This window comes from Pteropus vampyrus, unplaced genomic scaffold (genome assembly GCF_000151845.1).
Source record: "Pteropus vampyrus isolate Shadow unplaced genomic scaffold, Pvam_2.0 Scaffold25, whole genome shotgun sequence".
In the NCBI taxonomy this organism is placed as follows: domain Eukaryota; kingdom Metazoa; phylum Chordata; class Mammalia; order Chiroptera; family Pteropodidae; genus Pteropus; species Pteropus vampyrus.
This window is the reverse complement of record NW_011888806.1, coordinates 12,918,104-12,935,091: the sequence shown is the minus strand read 5'-3', so window position 1 is coordinate 12,935,091 and position 16,988 is coordinate 12,918,104. Positions and strand designations below refer to the sequence as shown.

Here is a 16,988-nt window from a genome sequence, read left to right as displayed (position 1 = left end):
CTATATAAATGCCTAACCAATGTATTGTATACTTGAAACTAATAATAAAATAAAATGCAAAAAAAGAAAAAAATAATATGTTGCTGTTGTTATTGTTGTGATTATTACAAGTACTACTATATAAATGACACTGTAGACAGTGTTCCAAGGAAACTAAAGTACAAAACACACGCTCAAAGAGTTTATATTCAAGTAGAGCAGTTTAGACAAGTCTTCAAGTAAAACAAATACTGGAAAAAAAAAAAAACAAAAAACAGAGAAAATGCTGTGGGAGTTCGAAGGAGACAGAATATACATGTGATTGGCAGAGGATGGGAGTATGGAAAGTATGCATTGAAGACACAGTGTCTGAGATGGGTCCTGATCAGTGGGGGCACACAGGCTGGAGGAGCACATTCCACGCAGAGGCAGAAGCATGAAAAGTGGAGAAGGCTTGATGCTGGGAAAGAGCAAAACATTTCACAAAATGTTAGTGAACAGAGCGGTTTGGTTGGAATCTAGGGTTAAAGTATACAAGCACAGACAAAAAGGCAGATTGAGGCCGTTGTGTTGAAGACCTTGAATGTTATGGTAGAAATCTATATTTTTAATTCAGTAAGCAATGAGATGAGGATTCTAAGGTATAGAAATATCATTAGAACAGCACAAAAAGAAACTATTTGGCAGCACTGTGTGAAATAGAATGGAACTAACAGCAGTGAATGGAAAGGAAAGAGCAGTTGTAAGAGACACAGTAGAAGTGAAAGGAACATGAATTATCAACCTTTTGGATGGCAGAAATTGTAAGGATGAGAGGGAAGAAAAGTTAAGCCATTGAGCAACTTTCAAGTGACTGGGAAAATGACAGCCATTAAAGCTAAAAATTCAAGAATAAGCTGGTTTTAAGGGTGGATGAAACGTGACATAGAGAAGTGCTATGATGAAATTCAGGAGTTTGGTATTAGACTTATTATGTTTGGACCAAACGAAATACAAAATTTAATACTACCTTCTGCCACTTCCACAGTCTAAAAAAGGGGATTTAAGAAGCTAGAAAAGACATCCCTTAGGGTTTTATTTATGCAAATGGTCTAGAGCCTGGTCTGAAAGAGAGAAGTTGAGATAATGAGATCTAAACTGCTCTGAACTATAAAAGAAAAACACCACATTTCCTTGGATAGGAAGGCTGGGAGGGTTGATGACTAAAAACCAAAAGTTGAGAGTCCTGGAAGAACATTAGAGTACCTGACCCAAAAGTGAGCAGGCCCCTGCAGCAAGGTAAGTAGGGAGAAGGGGAAGGCAAGAGACCTCCAGAAAGTGTGTGATTAGTGGTGAGAATTGCATATCTCTGAATATACAAAAAACCACTAAATGGTATGCTTAACAAAGGTGAATGTGGCTGTAGATATGAATTCTATCTCAATAAATCCGGTATAAAAAAAGAGTATATGACCACGAATTACAAAAGCAGTGATATCTGATACCTGATTTCGAAACTGTTTCCTTTTCTGTTTGAGTCTTCTCAGTTACTCTATCTTTAATGAAGTTGTAACAATTGTAGACTGGTCTCAGCAATACCATAAGGAATTAAAAGGCAAATTAAACGGAATTAAAAGCCTGAATTCATGCTTGGGACATAGAAGAGTGGACTCCCTACACCATTTGTTCCTTGGAAAGGAGATGCTGGTCATCATTGCATGAACACATAGAGCAGTGATTCTGAAGTGAGTGCAACAACTAGGGGTCTGTAAAATAATGGGGAAGGAGTGTGTGGTCTGCCCTCAGACTCCAATAATTCCTATGTGGATAATAAAAAAAAGGGATCCCATGTGTTTGCTTGCTTGCTCATACTTGTGTGTGCAAGTATCTGTGAACACACACAGAGCTAGAAAATTTGGGAATTCTAGTTTATGTTAGCTTGGCATCAACATGCTGAGTTTTAACTGAAACCTGGGGAACGATGAAAATATAAGACAAGTGGTCAGAAAACAGAACACTAAATTGACTAGGAAAGAGGGCTCATATTGATGTTACATAATAAGTGAGTCTGTACTTCTCAACTTTTAGGCAGTTCCACATTACTACTACTGCAGTTTTCATAGAAGCTGGCATGGGGTTTTATTTTTTAGTCTTTAACTAGAATTCTAAACAATCCTTTTAGAACAGCCCTTTCCAATTAGAGAAACCACACCTGAAAGTTTTTGAGACTTAATTTCTTAAACTGATTTCCTCCCTCACCAAGATGGTTAGGAGATTATATTCTAAAGAGGTAAGCCAAGAACTCTATGGGTATTCTTGCAGTGCGCCTGCCATCCAGCCAGCAGTGAACAACATGGAGCCACTGAATACTAGTTTTCATATGGCTTTGATGAGAAAATACACAAAATGAGCCCAATTTCCTTTGGCATAGTAAATGGCATAGGAAATTAAGCCCTTAGAAAGACATATTATACATTTGATGAACTAAAGCAACTATTTAGTGTATCTCTAATAAAAATGGTAAACTCATTATTCCTGTGAAATAATATATATTATATATACCCAGATATTTTATGGGATAGGAGAGAAAGCCAAAAAATATGAGTGGATATATAGGAAACTGCCTGGGTAGTAAGTGTATGTGGGTGGGTGGGAAGAGAATACATGTATAGAGAAGGAGCCAGTGAGAAAGGAGAAAAGAAAGTTCAAGGTGGAAAGCAAAAAACGAAAGAAGGAATGGGAAGTGGTGGCGGGGGAAGAGATGAGGGATTTCCAAGAGGTGAAGAGAATAGAGAGGTAGAGAGAGACAGAAAGACAGACATGAAGTTGGAAAAGAAGGCACCACTAAAATTATGAGATGTTCAACCCATCCCTCCACTCTTCCTGGATCTTCAGCTTCCCCTTCTACTTACACCAAAGGTTTATTCTTGATAACGAGTCCTTCATTTTCTCTCATCAGTAATTTTAAAAAGTTTTTTTCTTCTACAGTTTCCCTTAAATGAACTAGCTATCAGCAATAGTAAGAATAAATAAATGCTCTTTAATTCTTTTATTTACATCCAGGAAACAATAAACCATTCAATTGCCATCAACTGCTTTTTGATATTTGAATATACAGCAGTCTTCCAAGGAAAAAAAATAATGCCCTAAACTATAAACTGTCCTGATCCTTTCATACCATTCGATTTTTTAACAAGTAGATAAATATGAAGAAAGGTTGTGTGTGTGTGTGTGTGTGTGTGTGTGTGTGCGCGCGCGCGCGCGCGTGTATCAGGTGGTAAGAAAGGTTAAACACAAACAGAAAATGGAAGGACTATAAACAGGAATATCCTCCAGAAAAAATACAACTGAACATTTTAATGGCTTTTTATTAGCAATTACAGTTTAAAAGAAGTAAAGAATGAAAGTGATATAAATTCTTACTTATCATTTACACCTCGCCTACTGGTCATTTCAACTGACCCAAACCCTATCAAGCATCTTCATAATTTAGAAAATAAGATAATTTGGTTCCATCTAAATTTATCCTACTAGCATCAATAGTAGGTTTTAAAACAGCAATAAAATGGCTACCCACATATTGATGAATAATTATGCTTATTTGGTAGTATAGCAAGCACACTGTGTACCAACTTCTACAAGAATGAAATACTATAGTTATACACAACAACTATTTTATTTCATGGCTTTCTGTAACAGCTACTGATTCAAACTCTTAGCTGAAATGCCATAATCAGGATTTCAGCAAGGACCAATGTTCTTGAATAATGTTCAAAGTATAATTACTATTTTTAAAAAATGGTTACTAACCTTGCTGTAGAGGCTGAGTGTTTGTACTGGGATTCTGATTGGCTGGCTGAGCTGAGCTACTGGCTGTTGTGGCAGTAACAAGTCGGACATAATGAAACTTGCTTCCAGGCACTTGGATCTGTTGGACGTTGGGAGCAGTTGCCAGCGGAATAATTGTCTTAAATTGTGATGTGCTCACGCCTCCAACAGTGATGGTCTGCACAGCTGATTTCACTGCCTATTAAACAATACAATATGGCTATCATTAATCTGGTATTTAATTTTCCTACACTTTTTAACTTAGAACAATCACTCAAGTAAAAATGTCTGCTCCTGTATTTCATCAAAAGCTGTTGAAAGGAACAACCTGTTTAAAGAGAAATGAATAGTAACGAATACAGGAGTGAAACCACAGTTAGAGTTCTAGCTTCCATCTCTAGTAGTTAAGTTCCTTGATAGTCTGGGTCAGATGAATTGCTATGAAGAAATTATTACTTAAATTACAAGAACTTATACAGTTTTTGTTAATATCAGGTAAAAAGTATAAGAAAAGGATTATTTTAAAACTCCCAGAAATAAGCCTCATATTCAACATACAAAAAAAGGATTTATTGGCTTTATTACTGCCCACCAAATTAACTGACAAATTTCATTTCCCCAAGTTCTAAAGGATGAAGAAAGCCAAAAGAAAAGCCCATATTATATCCTCAGTAAATCTAGTCAATTCTGAAAGGCTGAGAATACTCCACTGATACAAATAAGCCTACTAACATATGGGTAGAAGACCAAATTCAGTCGAGAATTATACCAATTTTGACTGTCTAGGGAAACTAATTTTGGGTGATTCAGATCTGAGTCAATACAATCATTTTTAATTGTGTTCTTTAGTCCTACAAAAAGCAATGTGACTTCTTAAAAAGCTAAATGAAATATCAAAGGCAGAACACACAAGTCTTAAATTTTTCCAGTCTACGGCCATGCCACTCTGAACAAGCCTGATCCTGTCTGATTTTGGAAGCTAAGCAGGGTCGGGCCTGGCTAGTACTTGGATGGAAGACTAGGTGCTGTAGGTGTAAAAAATAAGGGATTGTAAGATGACAAGGTCCTTGCAATCTGTGAGGTCAACCAAGGGTTGCCTCACCTAAAAAAGTTCCTCTAGTAGTTGAATACCACAATAAGTTTAGTTAATATCCATGATTGCGTACAATTATTTTTTTCTTATGAGAACTTAAAAAAAACCTACTGGCTTAGCAACTTTCAACTATACAATATAGTATTCTTAACTACAGTCACCAGGCTATACATTACATCCCCAGAATTTATCTTATAGCTAAAAGTTTGTTCCTCTGATCACCTTCACACCCCCTGCCTCTGGCAACCACCAATTTGTTCTCTGTAGGGTTCTTTTTTATTTCCTTTTGATTCCACTTGTGAGATCACCCAGTATTTGTCTTTCTCTGTCTGACTTATTGCACTTAGCATAATGCCCTCTCAAGGTCCATCCATGTTGTCACAAATAGCAGGATCTCATTCTTTTCTATGGCTTAATAATATAGTGTGTGTGTGTGTGTGTGTGTGTGTGTGTGTGTGTACACACATACACACATTTTATCCATTCATCTGTCAATGGAGACTTAGGTTGTTAACCTGTCTTGGCTACTGTAAATAATGTTGCAATGAACATGGAGGTGCAGATATCTTTTCAAGATGGTAATTTAGTTTCCTTCGAGTAAACACCCAGAATGGAATTGTTGAATTATATGGTAGTTCTTAGTTTTTCAAAGAACCTCAACACTGTTTTCCATAGTGGCCACACCAATTTATAGTCCCATCAACAGTGCACCAGAGTTTCCTTTTCTCCGCATTCTCTCCAACACTTATTTCTTTTCCTTTTGATAACAGTCATTCTAACAGGTGTGAGGTGATAGTTCACTGCGGTTTGGATTTTCATTTCCCTGATAAATAGTAATGTCAAACACCTTTTACTGTGCCTGTTGTATATTTGTATGTCTTTCCTTGAAAAATAATATTAGGTTCCTCTGCTCATTTTTTAATTGCATTTGTTGTTTTTTTTTAATCTCTGTTGTATGAGTTATTTATATGTTTTGGATAGTAACCCCTTATCAGACATAGGATTTGCAAATATTTTCTCCCATTCCATGGGTTGCCTTTTCATTTTGCTGATGGTTTCCTTTGCCATAAGATGCTTTAGTTAATGTGGTCCCACTTGTTTATTTTTGCTTTTGGTGCCCTATCCGAAAAAATCATTGCCAAAACCAATATCAAGGAGCTTACCTCTTATATTTTCTTGTATAAGTTTTATGGCTTCAGATCTTATGTTCGAATCTTTAATCCATTGACTTGATTTTTGTGTATGGTGTAAGATAGTGGTCCACTTTCAATCCTTTGCATGTGGCTGTCCAGTTTTCCCATCATTTATTGAAAAGACTATCCTTTCCCCATTGTATATTATTGGCTCCTTTGTTATAAATTAATTTACCATATATTCATGGGTTTATTTCTGGGCTCTCCATTCTGTTTCATTGATCTATGCATCTGTGTGTATGCCAGTACTATACTGTTTTGATTATTATAGCTTTGTAGTATAGTTTGAAATTAGGAGTTTGTAGGGTTCCATATTAACATGCTTTTAAAATTTGTATGACAGAATGTTTACAAAGCTATCATCATGGAAAAACTATGTTTACATTATCCTAATTCCCAAGTTTTAGGTTATAAAAATAAATAAAACTATCAAGCAACAAATTTGCAAGCTTTAAAATGCTTCTAAGTTAAAAGAGATAAATGAGAAAATGAAGAGATAAATATATTACATGACTAATGACAGAGTCAAATCTTGAGATGGATACCAGAACTTTCAGCACTGATTTACTGACTGGTGAAATATTATTAACTAGGTATAAGGCGTTCATTTGTTATTTCTCATGGATATTAACTCAACAGATTTTATTCATAGTTATGAATTGTAGTGGCAAGAATAAGTAATTTAAATGTGATGTATTAGAAGCATTCAAGGATATGGTCAAACAATCTTATCAGGTAAAAATAGACAATCTGCTTTATAAGACATCAGCCTTATAAAAATCACAAACCAGCCACACTAAGGATTTAAACATATTACCAAGATAGGGTAAATAAAATAGTATGGGATTGGTCTAAAGGTCAAAGGAATAGATAAAAGAAACCATGTATAGAAAGTTCATGATGAAAGCTGGCTTCGCAAAGCAATAGCGAATAATGAGCTAGCTATTCAATTAATTCTATGGATTAGCCATTTGGTCTGAAGAAAAAAAGCTGGATCACTATCACCTTTTCCTTGTAACAGATTCCAAATAGATCAAAGATTTAACCTAAAAAATACAATCAACACTGGCATAAGGCCAAACATATATACCAATGGACTAGGATAGAGTCCAGAAATAAACCTGCACATATATAGTCAAATGATTTTCAATATCTGTGCCAAGACCATTCAATGTAAAAAAGATTGTCTTTTTAACAAATGGTGCTGGGAAAACTGGATATCTACATGCAAAAGAATGAAGGTGGACCTTTTCTCAAAATCATGTACAAAAATTAACTCAAAAGGGATCCATGACCTAAATGCAAGACCTAAAAACTAGAAAACTCCTAGAAGAAAACATAAGATGAAGCTTCAGGACACTGGATTTGGCAATGATTTCTTGGATATGACACTAAGGGCACAGGCAATAAAAGAAAAAACAAACAAATTGGATTTCATGAAAATTTAAAAATTTTGTGCTTCAAAAGATATTGTCAGAGTAACTCACAGAATGGGAGAAAATATTTGCAAATTATATGTCTCATGAGAGATTAAAATCTAAATATATAGAGAACTTCTAGAACCCAAACGAATCAATTAAAAAACAGGCAAACGACTTGAATAGACATTTCTCCAAAACAGATATACAATGGCAAATAAACACATGAAGAGATACTCGAACATCACTAATCATTAGGGAAATGCAAATCAAAACTACCATGAAATACCACCTCATATCCATTAGGATGCCTACTATCAAGAAACAGTGTTGGTGAGGATATGGAGACATTGGAACTTTTGTGCACTGTTGGTGGGAATGTAAAATGACATAGCCATTTGTGGGGAAAAAAATGAATGGTGGTTTCTCAAAATTAAACATAGCATTATCATATGATCCAGAAATTCTACTTCTGGGTATACACTCAAAATGAGAACTGAAAGCAGAGTCTCCAAAAGATATTTGTACATCTATGTTCACAGCATTATAATTCCAAGCTAAAAGTGTGAAAGCAACCTAAGTGTCCATAGACAGATGAAGACATACACTTATTCAGCCTTAAAAGAAGAAGGAAATTCTGACATATGCTACACCACTGGTGACCCTGAAGACATCATGCTATGTGAAATAAGCTAATCACAAGAGGATAAATACTATATGATTCCACTTGTATGAGGTACTTAGAGTAGCCAATATCAGAGACAGAAAGTAGAATGGTGATTGCCAAGACTGGAAGAAGCAAAGAATGGGGAGGTGTTATGTAATAATGGGTATGTAGTTTCGGTTTTCCAAGTTGAAAAGAGCTCTGGAGATGAATGATGAAGATGACAGCACAACAATGCGAAAGCACTTCATATCACTGAACTGCACACTTAAAAATGGTTAAGACAGCAAATTTTATATTGTCTGTATTTTACCACAATAAAAGAAATAGATTTCCACCTTCTAAAATGGGTTATAAAAATCAGTCAGGATAAAAATGATATAGAAGCTAGTATTAGTTTAACCATTTCATAAAGTTTAAAAATAAGAATAAATCTATCTGTTCTTGTACTTAACTTGTAATAAAACTTACATGTAAAATATATAATATAAAAACAAATAACGATTTTTAAAAAATGAATATATAGTTTAAAACACTGGAATAAGAAAAATTTGTCTAAGCATAGCTTAAAAACTCAAAATTCATACATGAAGATGCTACAATATTTTGGCTAATTTAATGTGTGAAATTTCTGCAAGAAAAAAAGACAAAGCTAACTCAGGAAAATGTTTGTACCCATTTTAATAACAAAGGATTAATTATCTTAATATGCTGTGGCATTTTTATAGCTCACAAGGAAAAAAAGACAAAACCAACTAATGGGCATCAGAGTTCACAGAAGAGTCCAGAAGACACAAAGACATGAATAATTTTTTGAAATATAAATCTATGTGAGATCTTTTAATCAGTTAAACTGGCAAAGACTAAAAATGGCTTATTAAACAGGAGAGCACAGAAACAGACCCACATAAATATGGTCAACTGATTTTTGACAGAAGAGCAAAAGGCAATTCAATGAAGTATAGTTTTTTCAACAAATGGAACCAAAACAATAGGACATCCACACAAGCAAAAACAGTGAATCTCAACATGGACCTTAACACCTTTTCACATATGGATCATGGACCTAAAACTATAAATCAAAACTATAAAACTCCTAGAAGCTAACACAGGGGAAAATTTAGGTTCCCTTGAGTTGGTTGATGATTTTTTTACATACAATACCAAAAGCACAGTCCATGAAAAAAATTTGGTAAGTCAAACTTTATGAAAATTAAAAATTTCTGCTCTCAAAAGACACTGTTAAGACAAGCCATAGACTGGGAGAAAACATCTGCAAAATACATGGTAAGGTCTAAAGATACAGGAGCCTCTAGGTTCCATTCCAGAACTGCTTAAACTAAATAGTGCCACAGGGGTGCAACTAACAAAATCCAGAGAATGAAAAACAGGTTATAAACAACTCCCCCCCCCTCAAAAAAAAGGCAAGAGAAAAAAAGGAAGATGAAGAAATTCAGAGAAGTATAAATAATTCACAAACTTATCTAAATCTCAAATTCAAACAGTATAAAAAAAAGATGACTGGAGAAATGTGAATTAAGTAGGTATTTAATGGCATTAAAGGAAATGGGTAAGTTTAAAAAAAAGTGTCCCTCTCTTTTGTGAAAATAAATATCTACAGATGAAATGACATGATTTACTTTTAAAAAAAATTCAAAATGGGAGGAGGGTTATAGATGAAAATAAGGAAAATAGATAATCCTAAAGTTTGACAAAGGGTACATGGGATTAATTACACTAACTTTTAAACATATTTTTAATTTCTCTAGAAGTTTTTAATAATATGGCAATAGCATCCCACAGATATCCAATCAGTATAATTATAAAAGCATAAAACAAAACCAATATAACAACACAGGAAACAATAAATTCTGTCATTTATTCCTCCTGCTCCTTTATCCTGAAAATGGACACTGGTATGAAGAACTATATAAAAAATAACAATTCAGGCAACAGAATCAATTGCCTGAACTCACCTCAACTCTAACTCATTAATCTTACAACCATCTATATCAAAGTTTATCAAGAAAACAGACTCCCTTCACTTCAAATTGTACTAATAACCACCATGACCACACCACCCCCAACCCAAACACGTAAGAGCTTCATAGCAAAAGCAAAAGTTATCACCTTCTGAAACTTCTGTCCCAAAAGTGTTCTCTCAACTTTCTGCTATCGTCACTGAAATATATATGCAAAACAAATTCAAAATCAGCTTTATGATTCATCTTTGCCTGCTTTGAATCCACCATACAGACATTACCTAATTTTTTTGTAAACTTCACTTTCATATTTTTATTATATCTCTTGTTGCCTCAGAAACATTCCATAAATCTCCATTTAATGATAAAATTAAGCCTAAATTTGCTTTGTTTTGAAAATTATCATAATCTAACCCTATATTTATATGCTCCCTACTCCCTCTAAAGCATTACTGATTCCAATCAGAGTAGCCATCTTTCTGTCCCATGTTTTATCTATTTCACCTACCTTTATTAGAATATAGCTTCTCAACCCTAAATGTATAAACTTAAAAATGAAAAATTTTTAAAAAATCCAGATGGCCATTCCACTAATGAGAAGCAAACTTAGAGATGATCTAGATGTTGCGACCATCAGGTAAAGACTTTAACTACGATTGTGTTAACAGACCTTGTGAGAAAGAAAAACATGCAATTAACAGGTAACTGCAGCAGGGAGGTAGAAACTATAAGAAAAGAGTCAAATGGAAATGTTAGAAATAAAATAAATACAATTATCAGAGATGAAGAAGTCTTTCAGTGGGCCCATTAGTAAACTCCACACAACTAAAGAAAACAATCAATGTACTTGAAGATATGTCAACAGAAATTATCCAAACTGAAACACAACACACAGAAAAAAAAAAAGTGGGGGAGGAAAACAGAATAGAGCTGTGGAAATGTATGAGTGTAACATCTTTGGACTTTTAGAATGAGAAGAGAAAAAATGAGTCAGAAGAAATATTTGCAAAGATAATGGCCAAGAGTTTTCCAAAAATAAAAGACAGTATAGATATAAGAAGTTTTAAAATTAAGATAAGTATATATTTTTCTTTCGGCTGGAACCACCAACTTCCAGTAATTCACCACAATGACCAACATAAAGGGAAAGAGGAAAGGCACCTGCTACATGTTCCCTAGGCCTTTTAGAAATCATGGGGTTGTTCCTTTGGCCACATACACACGAGTCTACAACAAAGGTGATATTATAGACAGCAAGGGAATGGGCACTTTTCGAAAGGAGTGCCCCACAAATGTTACCATGGCAAAACTGGAAAGGTCTACAATGTTACTCAGCATGCAGTTGGCATTGTTGTAAACAAAGAAGTTAAAGGTAAGATTCTTGTCAAGAGAGTTAACGTACGTATTAAACAAAAGCTCTCTAAGAGCCGAGATCTTGAGCATAAGCTCTCTAAGAGCCAAGATAGCTTCCTGAAACATGTGAAAGAAAATGATCAAGAAAAGAAGGAAGCCAGAGACAGGTACCTGGGTTCAACTGAAATGTCAGCCTGCTCCACCCAGAGAATCAGAACAAAGGAGCCTGAGCTGCCAGAACCCATTCCCTATGAATTCATGGCATGATAGGTGTAAAACAAACAAACAAAAAAACAAGTCTAATGGAGTAGGTGTCCTCTCCCCCAAAGAAATATGTGTAAAGAAAACTGTCCTATTTATAATAATAATAAATATATATTTAAAAAAAGAAAATAACAACAACACAACACAACACACATCTGGGCACATTAAAAACTCCCCACATTCTAAAAAGTACAAGACATTCATGCCAGACTTACTAAAAGACAGCATCCCTATCATCTATCTCCTGTCTATTAAAAATAAAACAAAACAGATTGGAAATAGAAGTGAATTCATAAACAGAGAATGCTAGGGTTATATTTCAGTGAGAACTAGACAAGAGTTCTCCAAGAAAATCTCTGGGATAGACTTAGTGATAACTGTAAGAGAAAACTGATCCAAATCTTTGGCTGGCAATGTACTGAGATAAAGAAACTATTAAGCCCATTTTGGTCTAGCTGTCAGAAATGAATGCAGTAAGAGAGTTCTTGGGAAAATGCAATACATATCCCCAAGAGTTAAGGGCATATCTGAACACAGAGATTGGTTCCAGCCTGGAGAATTGTGAAAGCAAGAGGTTGAATGGAGCTGTCAAAATGGCAGTGCAAACACAACAGAGGACAGCAGTTAGGCAAGCTGCATTTCTACTACTGAGTTCTACAGGTTTCCCATGAGCCAAATAGATGTTGCAAAAGGGCTAAAGCATCTTGCTAGGCCAAAAGATATGTCTTCTGGAATAAGAGCATTCAACTGTAACAGGCTGTAGGGTGGACTACAGGAGGCAAGGCTAGGAGGAGATTGCCAAAGGTAGCTGGAGTGTGCACCATACCTAGACATGGAATGGGCAATGTGGACATACCCACGTGTACTTCCCAAAACCTTTCTAAATGCACAACACACGTGGACACCTGCCACAAGAGGGCACCAGTAGATGGATTATAATCGTCCTAGTCATATAAAACTTTGTCTTTTCTCTTCTAATCTTCCCTCCGATCAGAAGCCAAAAGCAGAAAGGGAAGAGGTAGAAAACTAAAAAACAGATCACACTCCTCTTCTCCACTACATGATCCCTGAGCCAACTAAGGTCTGAAGTGAGAGGAGAAGCTTTCACCTGAATGTAAACTGTTGCTCTGACCTTTCAGAACTGTAAATTTAATCACCAAAATAAGGCTAGTTAAAAATGACCTCTGGCAAGAGGTAGGGAGGAAAAGCCAACATGGCATGGCCAAAGTCAAGGATGAGAGAAAAATAAAGCTAGTTCCTATTTGTCAGCCCATATGCCAGTCATATTAGTCTACAGTGCCACCATCTACTGTTATTCAAACCAGGAATCTAGGAGTCATCATAGATTCTCCCCTCCCTAAGATCCTGACGTCCAGTCATTATGCCTTAAACCTCTTTCAACATCTCTCTTCCTCCCTAGCCCCTAAGATACTAGTCTAGCTCATAAAGTACTATAATACATGCAAGTTAGTGATTCTCTATACTGGGCTACACTTTAGAATTTTAAAATCTCATACCTGAGTCCCAATCTAGAAACTCTGATTTAAATAGGGTCAAGTAGGGTCCAGCCATTAATTTTTTCAAGAGGTCTCCAGGTGCTTCAAAACTGCAGCCAAGGTTAAGAGCTGCTAACATAACTGGTTTATCCCAGAATCCAGGCTTACTTTCCTCCAAACTACCTTTTATAACGCCACGAGAGTCATCTTTTTAAAAATACAAACCTCTCATTATCCTAGAGGAGTGGTTTCCAATCTAGGCCACCCATCAGAATCACTTAAAGAGCTTTAAAAAATCCTGATACAGGCCAAACGCCAGGCCAATTAAAACAGTCTCTGAGGATAAAAGCAGGCATTGGCATTAAAGCTCCCGATGTGATTCCCACGTGCAGACAAGGCTGAGAACCACTGTCCTGGCAGCAACAGAAAGCAACATAAAGCCTTTAAGAACAACAACATCCAAAACTCCCCTGAAGGTAATGAGACTTTCCATTAACCTTAGCACCCTTGGATTTTAGCACCCTTAGCACTCAAAGCAATGTACCTCCCTGAAAGGGTCACACTTTTAGATTTTTGCTCGGCTCACCCAAAGCTAAGACCCAAACCACCTTTAAAGTCAAGACCTTTCAAGAATAGCCTCCTCTGTATAAAGCTTACCTGACACACACAGCAGAGCTCATAAATCCAAATGTGACTACTATGATTCTGTAGGGCAATTTTTAATGTTTAAGTCTAAATTTCCTATTGAAACCACTTGAAATTAAAAACTTATTCATACTTTTATCCCCAGTGCCTATCACTATGCATAACGCACACAGTAAGCACTCATATACGTTGCATTCCATTTAAGTAAAGAATTATATATATTATTATGTAGGTAGAATACTATTTCAACAAACTTTATAAGACATCATATTAGAGTTCTGGTCAAGATGGCAGGAGATATTGGAAAGGTTTAATTTTTGTAAATCATTTGGTAAGGTGCCTGGCACATATTAATCTTTCAATAACTATTAGCTATTATTACTGTTTTCATTCTGTAACTTGCATGACTTTTCTATTTCATCTGAAACCTCATACCTTGCTTTATTCTGAAACATGCACACACCTGCTGCAATTCTTTTTTTCTTTGGAGGAGGTTCACTTATTGTAAAATTATTTTGGAATAGCACTTTGTCTAGTTGAGGAATTAAAATATAATTTGAAAAGAAAAAAAAGAGACATCATATTCATACATTATATTCAAGTCTCATTAAAATAGAAACCAGCAGCTAGACTTTTTAAAAATATAAGACAAATGTTTAATGTTTGTTCTATTTATGAACAGTAACAAATTAAGGAAAAAGATGGGTACAAAGGGCAGAATCACAAGGGCAGAACCTTACAGAATACTGATGTTTGGCTTTCTACCTGAATATGTCCTTTAAAACATACCTTTTTCAAAACGTTATGCTGATATAATGATATCCATATGTTTTAGATGAGTTAAGACTACTTATTTGACCTAATAGTAAAATGATAGGTACTTTGCCACCTTAAAATGGAAACAAATTATGAAAAGTTTTCAAATGCTTTGAATGAATTGTACTTAAGCTTAAAAACTCTGATAATATGATTATCAGCATTTGATGGCAATTTCTAGTACTCTGGGAACTGTTACCCAAAAACTCATATCTCCATACCCAAGACAGCTTAAGCAGAAGACAAAAAAAGTTACATTTAACATTTTATATTTATAGTCATTATATGTGTGACTTACCCAAAGACAGTAATTTTGTACAAATATTAACTGAAGGACTAAACAATTACATAATGTAACTCATTCAAAAGATTTTTGTTGTACCCACATTCATATGGGCCATGCAAATCATCTTAGCATTCAAAATGGTTACTACGTTACTGTGAGTTTAGCTGAGTTTTTTAATGTCATATATCCTTGATTACTAAATTAATCCAGTATCTACCAAATGTCTATTAGTTGCTTGGGAATATATTAAAACTGAAATATCTGAAGTAACTAGTAAGAAAATAAAGGCATTAACCACAATATTTTGCATTTGTGGTTAATTTTTTTTTTTTTACCTTATTTGGCGATTTCAAAGGTGAGATGGCTATTTTATTTGGTGTCTGTGTTGTAGAATTTAAAGTTGATCCAATAACACCACTTTCAGATATTGTTATAGTCTTTGATGGAGTCCCAGGAGTAGACTGTGAAAGAACCCTACCTGCAAATGAGAGGCAGCATGTCAGTTTGGCTTTTTAAAAATAATAATATAAAAATGTATGTGATCTACACCCACAAGGACTGTAAGGACCACATATGAACTTAAAACACTTGAGTCCCTAGCTTGAACTATGAGAAACCTAAACAAACAAAAAAACAATGTTTCTTAGTAACACTTAGTATCTTAATACCACTTTACATAAAGTTCATGAAAACACTTCTGCTCACGGTTCTAGTCAAGCTTGTTGTATCTTCCAGAAAATAAGCAACATATCCTGTGTAACACAGGTCCTGAAAGTCAAGACTTGAATCAAAGTATTAAAATTTCAATCTCTGTTCTCTACTATACTGCAGCTGTCTTACTCTTTGAACTTAAACCACAGGATACAATTAAATCCACATCTATAAAAACATAGAGTTACTGAACTAACTTGAATACTGTCTGGCTTAATATTGTCTGAATTTAGACTGCCAAGAGGAAAAAGAAATGCATTCCTGGCCAGATCTCAAGAGGAATACAGAAATACTGTATTCTCTTCTGGATAATACCCTTCAGGAACAACACAAAAAAACTGTAGTGTGTCTGGATGGTTTAGAGAATTGGATATCATATTATAATGAGTTAAAATATTGGAATTTTTATTCTAGGCAAGAGAGGAACACAAGGATATGACACTCCAAATTCTTAAAAGACTGTGTGACAGTCGTTTGTCCATTCATCCAGTATTCTGGTTCTTTTCCATTCCGGGCACTAGAACTGTACTTCCCACCCCTTTGCCCTCCCTGTGGTTAGGTTAGGGCCACATGACTAGTTCTGGACAATGACTTATGAGTAGAAGTGATGTGTGTGTGTCATTTTTGGGCCAGAACATTTACTGCCTATGCAAGGCCTCCCAAAGCTCTTCTTCTCTGTCACATCTGAGATGGTGGCTCCTGTCAGCCTGGGTCCTTGAGAGACTGATGATAAAAGCCTTCTTTCTAATCCACAGTGGACATGTAGATAATCATGAAGTATCAATAATAAAATAAATTTGGGGGATTTTTTCTAATTTCTGAGATTTGGAGATCGTGTTCATTATGGAAAGAAGGCCAAGATTATCCTGACTGATTCAGGCTATCAAGTTGAAGGATTAGAACCAATCTGTATCACATCAGTTGCATAGCACTAATGCACAGAAACAGAAAATGTTCATTTCAACATTAAGAAAGAACTTCTAACAAAAATTTCCAATTGAAATGACTGTTTCAACATAACTGACTTTCTAGTCACTGAAGGTGTTTTAAGCAGATGTTGGATAATCAAATCTACTGTGGGACCTGCTTGTTTTTATCCAGATAGCATCAGATTATATAATCTCCAAATTCCTATCCTTAGCTCCACAGACAAATTTAAGCAAGAATGCAAGTTATACAATTTCACCTTGAAATCAATTTATAAGGCATTTATACTCTACTGTCAGGTGTCCTCCACCTGAATCAAAAGAGACAAACCCCAGAAAGCCACAGATGGGACAG

At 35.3% G+C, this 16,988-nt stretch overlaps 1 protein-coding gene across 4 annotated transcripts in view; it reads right to left on the bottom strand.

Annotated features, from left to right (window-relative positions):
- Positions 1–16,988, bottom strand: part of LIN54 (lin-54 DREAM MuvB core complex component) — a 50,570-nt gene that overhangs the window by 12,985 nt on the left and 20,597 nt on the right. For all 4 annotated transcript variants that reach the window (XM_011356347.2, XM_011356350.2, XM_011356348.2 and 1 more), the window contains exons 4-5: positions 15,332–15,474; positions 3,769–3,985 (exon numbers count right to left, since the gene is read on the bottom strand). In XM_011356347.2, the coding sequence (XP_011354649.1) occupies positions 3,769–3,985; positions 15,332–15,474 (360 nt within the window). The remainder of the gene's footprint in view (positions 1–3,768; positions 3,986–15,331; positions 15,475–16,988) is intronic.